A 9,019-nucleotide genomic window follows, 5' to 3' on the forward strand; every position below is an offset into this window, starting at 1 on the left:
ATTATTATTATTTCTCTTCAATTTATTTATTTTCTTTTTAAAATGAGGATCGTTACATAATATGTGGCGTTAAACCAGTAAAACTTTAAATGTACTTGTTATGATCCTGTGATTTAATTAACCAACACATGCGACACTGTTCACACCAGAGGAGAGTGAGCAAGAAAAAGAGGTCTCACTCTGACTCGTTTTCCTGACGCCACCGGGCGGAAATGATTTCCACTGAAAAGCTGAATCATCATAAACCATTAAACCATTATCTAAAGAGATTCATGTTTATCTGGATTATTTAAATTCAAGTCACCTGACGGTTAAATGAACGCATGAATCCTCTTCAGAAACTGTGTGATTTCTCTTAGCGGAGTGAACCATCTCAAGTCTCGAGGAGTGTGTCCACGGCATCATTATGCGCCGGAGCTCCGCACACTTCTTCCCTTCCAGAAAGAGCGTGGTAAAGATGGCGGAGAAGAGCTCGGTGCCGAGTGATCTCTACAAGTGCGTTTATTCATTTCTACGGGAAAACAAGTTCACCAGGGCGGCGCAGCAGTTCCTGAAGCAGACCCAAGTGGTAAGCAGCCACTGTTGTGCGGTTCGCAGACGCGTGGAAGCGCGGTCTCCTCCGCCGGTGTCGGAAGGGAAAGTAGTCCAGACATGTCGCACGAGGAGGCTGCGGATACGGATCGAGTCAGCACGTGGAGGCTCTCACCTGCACACCGTGTGTCAGCGGCCTCTTGTTGTTTATCATCGGCCGATTAATGTTTCAGATAATCACTAATGAAGATCAATGTATTCTGTTGTGCTCTGCAGGAGAAAGTCAAGGTACACAATGTACTAGTTAAATACTTCACGTGTTTTCTCCACAGACTCCCCAAGACGAAAATGAGGAAAACCTCGTCAACATCTACAACTTCTGGGTGAAGTGAGTGCTTGATTTTCTCGACAGTTTTCCAATGTTTTCTCTTTATTATCTCGAGGTTCTTCAAATGATATTAACACTTATTGATTACTCTTCCTAGGTCTCCTGAATCCAAGAAACGAAAAGCGCCTCCTACCAAGGCTGAAGCTGGCGACGGTCCATCGTCCAAGAAAGCAAAGCCAAGTACAGAGTCCTCCAGCAGCGAAGATTCGAGCAGCGAGGATGAAGAAGTTGCTGCAAAACCAGCTAAGGCAGCCGCTGCAGGTAAGATCACGAAGGCTGGTGGATTCTGTGTGAACCGTGGCTTTTAGAAATCATTTGCAGTATCAGATTCCATGTCGTGTTTGTTTTAGCAGCTAAGGTGGTCCCTGCTAAAGCAGCAGCTGCTAAAGCTGCATCCAGCAGCAGTGAAGACTCCAGTGACTCTGAGGAGGAGAAGGCTCCTGTAAAGGTTGGAGGAAACATCCATACTGAAGATATAACATTTAACCCATTGATGCTGGTTTTAAATATTTTTTGTGCTTATAGGCTCCTGTGAAGAAGGTTGCTGCTGCGAAGAAGGTTGTTGCTGCTCCTGCTGCGAAGAAGGTTGTTGCTGCTCCTGCTGCGAAGAAGGTTGTTGCTGCTCCTGCTGCGAAGAAGGTTGTTGCTGCTCCTGCTGCAGGTGGCACAAGGAAGAAAGACAGCAGCTCAAGCAGCGAAGAGTCCGACTCTGAGGAGGAGCAGCCGGCTAAAGCCCCTGCACCAAGTGAGTTTATTGCCACTGCCATTAATTCTCAACACTGCAACTTTAATTGGAGCCAAAATGCAGCTGATGAAAATGTTTTATCTAATTTGCCTCATCTAACTCTGGATAATAGAACCCAAGCCGGGTGCCGTCACTACATCTAAACCTGCTGCTCCTGCTAAAGGTGCAGGTCAGAAAAAACAGGAGAGCACCAGTGAAGACAGTTCCTCAGATTCTGAACCTGAAGAACCAGCAAAGGTATCCCAGAGAATCTGGTCATATCTTAATATTACATAGTGTTAATTGTATTTTTGAGTCAGTGCTCAATCAAACACTGATGGATGTTATTGATTATTGTAGACACAGCAGACTTTAACTGCTTACGTCATGTGTCCTGATAGGCTCCAGCCAAACCCACCCCAGTAAAAGCTGCTGCTGCAGCCGAATCAACCAGTGAAGACTCTTCATCCGAAGATGAGGCTCCTCCCAGTAAAAAACCCAAAGCAGGTGTGTTTATGTTTACCTTGTTGAGGAATTCCTTCTTTCTTTCGTTCATTTAGTTTGTTTTGCTGTTCAGTCCAAAAATGTGAATGACAGTTGCTAGTGCCATCGTATAATTTTAATAACCCCCCCCCTTCACAAATACAGCCCATTCCTCCCCAAGCCTGATTTGTTCCTCCATGGTCTTTTCTGGCCACCACGTGTCTCTTAAGACGAATTTGTCAAGAACTCATCCCCTTGTCCAACCCGAAATAATAATTCATGAAAATACTAAACTGTCCTGAGGCCCCGTCTTATGTCATGATGTTGATTGAATTCCTCTGCCCTTTTAGGAGCATACAGCGCCGTACCACCTCCTGCATCAGTCCAGAAAGCACCAGCCGCACCGGCTGCCAGCAAGGCCAAGGACAGCGACTCCTCAGACAGCAGTGATGACAGCAGTGATGAGGAAGAAGAGAAGAAAGTGGCTGGTAAGAAGTGACCACCTTTTACAGCATGTTACAACCGTCAGTGTTTTTAATACGTGTCTAACAACACTGTCATCCTCACAGCAAAACCTGCCCCAGTTAAGACCCCTGCTGTCAAACCTGCCACGGCCAAACCTGCTGCAAAGAAGCAGGAATCCAGCTCAGAGAGCTCAGGTAATGATTGGAAAATGGGATGGCCGCTTTTTACTTTTTGCTGACCTGATGACCAACGTGCGACAAACATTCTTCTTTATTCCAATGGTATTTCTAGATTCAAGCTCAGAAGAAGAGGCAAAGAAGACCCCAGCCAAAGTCACCCCAGCTAAAGCAGCCCCAGCCAAAGCAGCCCCAGCTAAAGCAGCCCCAGCTAAAGCAGCCCCAGCCAAAGCAGCCCCAGCCAAAGCTGCACCTGCTAAGAAGCAAGATTCAGACTCTGAATCATCAAGTTCAGAGGATGAAGAAGAGGTGAAGAAACCTGCTGCAAAGGTGACCCCTGCTAAGGCTACACCGGCTAAGGCTACACTGGCTAAAGCTACACCTGCCAAGACTCCCCCAGCTAAAAAGGAGGAGTCCTCAAGCTCAGGTAACAGATGCCGAAATAAAGCATGCATAATTTTAAGAATGATGCATGTTTGCTGTCATTTTGTAAATCTTGTCTCTGGCTTTTTGGGACAAAGGCCAGAAATTTTGTTGGTTGAGATTATATATAATTATTTTCTGGCACAGGCATTCATGTTTTTGTAAAAATCGTTCTGAAGGTTTTTCTTGTATCCTAGATTCAGATAGCAGCTCTGAAGATGAGGCTCCTTCAAAACCTGCCGCGAAAACTGCAGCCCCACCGAAACCTGCTGCTGCTTCCAAAGCCCCCACCAAGAAAGCTGAGAGCAGCTCTGATTCAGAGGACTCATCCGAAGATGAGGAAGAAGCAGTTAAAGCCAAACCCAAAGCAACTAAATCAACGACCCCAGCCTCAAAGCCTGCTACGCCTGCAGCTAAGACCCCTGCTGCAGCAGAGAGTAGCTCAGACTCTGACTCATCCTCTGAGGAAGAAGAAGAAACGGTCAAGTCTAAGCCTGCAGCAACTAAACTAGCTACCCCTGCTTCAAAGCCTGCCACTCCTGCTACAAAGCCTGCTGCTGCAGCAGAGAGCAGTTCTGACTCTGACTCCTCTGAGGAAGAAGAACCAGCTAAAGCTAAGCCTGCTACCCCTGCTTCAAAGCCTTCTACCCCTGCAACTAAGCCTGCTACTCCTGCTTCCAAGCCTGCTGCTGTAGCAGAGAGCAGTTCTGACTCTGACTCCTCTGAGGAAGAGGAACCAGCTAAAGTTAAGCCTGCTACCCCTGCTTCAAAGCCTTCTACCCCTGCAACTAAGCCTGCTACTCCTGCAACTAAGCCTGCTGCTGCAGCAGAGAGCAGTTCTGACTCTGACTCCTCTGAGGAAGAGGAACCAGCTAAAGTTAAGCCTGCTACCCCTGCTTCAAAGCCTTCTACCCCTGCAACTAAGCCTGCTACTCCTGCAACTAAGCCTGCTGCTGCTGCAGCAGAGAGCAGTTCTGACTCTGACTCCTCTGAGGAAGAAGAACCAGTTAAAGCTAAGGCTGCTACCCCTGCTTCAAAGGCTGCTACCCCCTCAACTAAGCCTGCTACTCCTGCTTCAAAGCCTGCTGCTGCTGCAGCAGAGAGCAGTTCTGACTCTGACTCCTCTGAGGAAGAAGAACCAGTTAAAGCTAAGCCTGCTACCCCTGCTTCAAAGGCTGCTACCCCCTCAACTAAGCCTGCTACTCCTGCTTCAAAGCCTGCTGCTGCTGCAGCAGAGAGCAGTTCTGACTCCTCTGAGGATGAGGAAGAACCAGCTAAAGCTAAGCCAGTAGCAGCAACTAAACCTGCTACCCCAGCAGCGAAGCCTGCCACTCCTGCAGCAAAGCCTGCAGCAGCAGAGAGCAGCTCAGACTCTGACAGCTCAGACTCTGAGAATGAGGCCTCAAAACCTGCAGTCAAGAAGCCAGCTCCAGCTAAAACAGTGGCTAAGAAACCTGCTGCTGCTGCAAAGGCCCCCGCAGACTCCAGTGATGACAGCTCTAGTGATGAGGAGGAACCCAAGAAGGCAGCACCACAGACCCCCAAACCTGCAGCCACAAAGGCAGCAGCTGCTCCACCAAAGAAGACTCAGGAGAGCAGCTCTGACTCCTCAGACAGCTCTGACTCTGAGGCAGAGACCAAGTCCACCCCTGCTAAGCCTGCGGTCACAAACGGCAAGGCAGCAACACCCAAGACCCCAGCCAAGACCCCAGCCAAGACCCCAGCAAAGCCAGAAGAGTCTTCATCCAGTGACAGCAGCTCCGAGGAGGAGGAAGAGGCCAGTAAAAGCACTAAAGTAAAAAAACCTGCAACACCAGTTGCAACAGCAAAGACGACTCCAGCAGCGAAACCTAAAGAGAGCAGCTCCTCAGACAGTTCATCAGATGAGGACGAAGCTCCACAGAAAGCAGCCACAGCACCCACCACCCCCACAACAAATGGTACGTCTCAACAAATACTGAACATGACGAGGCTTTTTAACAGGGAAGTCAAATATGTCGAGTTAGATGGCACAGTCATTACATGAAGCGTCACTCGCTTTGTACCTTAGTTTTACTGTGTAATGTCATGCATCTCAGCATGAGTGAGCTCTTGTAATGTTAACTGGTTCCTCTGATTCATGCAGGTACCAATGGAAAGAGAAAAAAAGATGACGAATCATCAGAAAGTGAAGACGAAGATACAGAGGTCACAACCCCAAAAAACAAGAAGGCAGCAACCACACCTCAGACTTTCCCTAAAGCCAATAAGAAGGTAAGAGCTGCGCTGTTCTGGAAATCTGTAATGCCTGAGTTACCAGTGAAGGTCTGGTGGCGGCTGGATAAAAGTGATGGACTAAATTTGATGGAAACAACTTGTCTTTCAGTCTTCCAACGTACCTTTCCGTAGAATAAGGGAGGAACAAGTTGATGTGGATCCCCGTCTTGCAGATAACTCCTTTGATGCAAAGGTCAGCTCAGTTATCTGTCTCATATCAACATTTTGATTGGTAGCTGAGATCACCAAATAAATAACCATTATGTTCCTTTGTGATTCCAGGGTGGATCCAGAGGTGACTGGGGCGAGAAAGCAAACGATGTGCTCAGGTTCACGAAAGGCAAATCTTTCCGCCACGAAAAGACCAAGAAGAAGAGGGGAAGCTACCGCGGCGGAGCCATCTCCACCACTATCAACTCCATTAAGTTTGACAGTGATTGAGCTCATTCTCTTCCTGGTTCCTGATGCGATCAAGACTTTGACTGTGCTCCCTTCCCCTGTATCCAGTCCCTCTGTCCTAAGAAGATCAGAGACAGAGGAACTCAACCTGTAGAGCTGAGCTGACACTTCAATTCAGTTTGCAGCTCTAAGATTGTAATTGAGACAGCTAGTTTGGTCTGAGGCAGCAGGAGACAGATGGACCCAGCTGTGCTGCATACTGTACTGGTTGACATCTACGTGACATTACACTTATAGCCACTAGGTGGCTGCAGGCCACCTGTTAATGGTAAAAAGCCAATATGAGTGTTAGGCCCTTTTTTTTCCTCTTGTTTTGACTTTGTTAACCTGTATTATTCTCAAATTACAAATGTCCTGTCACTTTGTTTGGTATCATGACTTTGTTCCTTTATCTATGTCTGAGTTGCAGCCAGCCATCTCACCAGGTTCTTTGTTGTGATACTGATTTTTAATGGAATCTTGAAGTTTGTTTGGTTGGTTGTTCCTTTTTCATGAGTCCACATTTAAATGGGGAGAGGGTGTGACCTTGGGCTTTTTCTCTTGACATTACATAAAAACATTTAGTGAGTAATCTCAGTTTTATACTGTATTTATTACGTTTTATTCCATTGACCTTTAGGACCTCCGATGTTTCTTTCATGCTGTATTCAAGCCATTTTGCTTTGAGGATGTTTCTTTTGATAGGATGCCCCTGTCTACCCCTCATTATTCTGTTCATCAGTGGTATGGAAATAATGGATTGGTACAAACTTAACAGAGCCATAATTGTCTCAATGATTTTTATTTAGTGTATGAACTTGTTTTTTTATTACCTGTTGTAGCTGTGATTAAAGACCTAACAGATTAAATGGTGTTATTGGTGTGCTTGGAATCACTATATTTATTCTTTCTTCAAACCTATATTCAGTTAGAACAGACAGAACGTAACCTTGAATACCTCACCACTAGGTGGCAGTGCAGCACATAGAGTGTCACTACCTTAATGTGAGGCAGTTAAGAAATTTTACTATTTATACATTCATGTTAATTTGTGTCTGAACACTCTTTACAACTCTGGCTTCATGCAACCCTGAACACAAATCATCAACCCTGGAAATTGTTGTTCCCTGAACTTTAAACAACACATTCTCTGTTTCTTCATCTCTCTCTTTCCTACTAAACATCTGAATCATTTTTCATAGAAATCTTATAGTTAAAGCGTTCTTAGTTCTGTACTTGAGTAAATTTACTTTATAACTCACCATCACTGTGTTGAGATATTACATACCAGGTTTACCTGCTGTCAAACGTCAGCCAGCTGAAACTCTCTTTTCTGCCATTTCAATGTGATTAATGACGTTGCTGATGTTTCTCCTCTGCAGTGTCTCCTTTCTCTTCTTAAAGCAGCTGCAGCAGGTGAAGAGTTGGAAGTCAGTGATGAGGTGTCCCTATGAAGTGTCCGTAGAAACTGGTTATTTCAGGGAGTAAAGTGGTATTTGACCAGTTCAAGAAGTAACAATGTGATACAACATCAAACAAATGTAACACAATGTTAAACTTGAACATCAAACAGTTCTGTGCTCACTACAATCACTTGACACACACACACACACACACGTTTGTACTTCTATGTTAGTGGACACTCACTGGCATAATGCATTTCCCAGCCCCTTACCCTAATCATCCAAACTAAATGCCTAACCCTGATTCTAACCCTAATCCTAAAACCAATTCTTAACTCAATGAATCTATAAGTGGGAGAACTGTTTGTTAGCATGAATCTCTCATTATGAGATTATTCTCATAATTGCGAATTTGTCAAGAAATAATGCAGAGATATTTCTTCACAAAAGGCCAATCCTATGATTGTCTGATATCTATGAGTGTGTATATTTGGTGCAGTTTAAATGAACTGAAGGGGCCTGTCGGCCTCGGCAGAGGTTTGCTCCACTGATAAGTGCCAGTTTAGTTGTCACCAGTTTAATGTTCTCATTTGGCCTCATTCACATGTAAACTCAGTTCATTTCCCAGTTTTAAATGTGACACTGGTTCCCACCAAAACCTGACAGTCCAACCAGGTTTGCTTTAGAGACACTGAATCTTTGACATCTCGTTAAACAACAAAGATGTGGTGGTTTGAAATGACTTGAACTCTTCTTCCAAAACAAAGATTGGTCTCTCTTCACAGCAATGCAAGCCTGGTGCCTTGTTAAGCAAAATAAATTTCCCCTGAAACTCCCTTTAAACAGACCATCAATGCACGTACATAGGATAATTATTCTTTTACAAGCTCATCATACATGACAGATTGCACATGACACATGGTTCAATGAAGCATACACTTACTGTATTAAGTGAGAGGAAGTCTGCAGTCACGCTAAATATAGTTTCCCTCCCAAGTCTGACAACAGTTAACCACGGAGCGTTGCTGCAGAGGACCCTGACAGATGTGTGTGCAGCTCGGGGGAGGGGGCTTGGGCGTACTGTAGAAAGACTGTAGAGCTGTTACTGGGCAATTTTACACTGCACAAATTTAGAGACTGTGCTGCTTGGTGTCATGTCCTCAAAGTTACTATGGGCCGCATGAGCCTTCATCAAGCTTTTGAATGCTTTGTTACTAAACACCTACGTGGTGCTTTCATTGCTTTTCTGACTGATTATTCAAAATCTATAAAAGTGATCTTCTTGAAAGTTCTTGAAACTGTGGAACATGAGCCCAGAAAGAAACCGTTACTTGTTGGTGTTGATGAGAACAAAAGGGCGGATACAGGAATTCTATTTTTAATCACTTTGTAATGGAAAACTTGCACATGACCTTAGCTTGAACTCTGATTTCCGTCTAATCTCACCACACTGGGATGATGTTGTTAATGCAGCATATGCCAATGCTCTCAATACACTCCTTAACGCCCTGAGGATCGCCTTTCCCAATAAAATTGACATGTCCAAAATTACAGGGTGCAAACAACAACCGGGAGAAACCGTGGGGGACTTCCTCACATGTCTGACCGTCCTGTTTAATCAACACAGCGGCATCCCGATACCCCACAACCTTGGCAACGAACCAGGGATTTATGAAACACATCTGAAACAGGCCTTCCTGAATGGTCTGCTCCTTCCACTACGGGCAGACGT

At 45.2% G+C, this 9,019-nt stretch overlaps 1 protein-coding gene across 4 annotated transcripts; it reads left to right on the forward strand.

The window, feature by feature from the left end:
- The first annotated feature begins 97 nt into the window (after window positions 1-97).
- On the forward strand, window positions 98-6,753 carry nolc1 (nucleolar and coiled-body phosphoprotein 1). Of its 4 annotated transcripts, none has more exons than XM_069538276.1 (15): window positions 390-568; window positions 864-919; window positions 1,017-1,180; window positions 1,270-1,367; window positions 1,445-1,664; window positions 1,777-1,901; window positions 2,045-2,150; window positions 2,477-2,614; window positions 2,696-2,785; window positions 2,883-2,927; window positions 2,958-3,194; window positions 3,388-5,130; window positions 5,316-5,443; window positions 5,556-5,639; window positions 5,729-6,753. In XM_069538276.1, exons 1-15 carry the CDS (start codon window positions 407-409, stop codon window positions 5,885-5,887), a joined length of 3,555 nt encoding a protein of 1,184 aa, XP_069394377.1. In that variant the 5' UTR covers window positions 390-406; the 3' UTR covers window positions 5,888-6,753. The 4 variants fall into 4 exon arrangements, with proteins under 4 accessions (XP_069394376.1, XP_069394377.1, XP_069394375.1 ...); XM_069538277.1 differs by having other exon boundaries at window positions 396-568; window positions 1,445-1,477; window positions 1,532-1,664; window positions 2,883-3,194; XM_069538275.1 differs by having other exon boundaries at window positions 98-568; window positions 1,273-1,367; window positions 2,883-3,194.
- Window positions 6,754-9,019: the final 2,266 nt, after the last annotated feature.

The sequence above is a fragment of the Paralichthys olivaceus genome, chromosome 14 (assembly GCF_024713975.1).
Source record: "Paralichthys olivaceus isolate ysfri-2021 chromosome 14, ASM2471397v2, whole genome shotgun sequence".
Lineage (NCBI taxonomy): Eukaryota > Metazoa > Chordata > Actinopteri > Pleuronectiformes > Paralichthyidae > Paralichthys > Paralichthys olivaceus.

Bases quoted from the DNA above. Each gene is read 5' to 3' on its own strand.
- nolc1 (XM_069538274.1), top strand. From the start codon at position 407: ATGCGCCGGAGCTCCGCACACTTCTTCCCTTCCAGAAAGAGCGTGGTA. The intron at 3,195-3,387 runs GTAACAGATGCC...CTTGTATCCTAG, and splicing joins GGAGGAGTCCTCAAGCTCAG to ATTCAGATAGCAGCTCTGAA. The intron at 5,640-5,728 runs GTCAGCTCAGTT...TTGTGATTCCAG, and splicing joins ATAACTCCTTTGATGCAAAG to GGTGGATCCAGAGGTGACTG.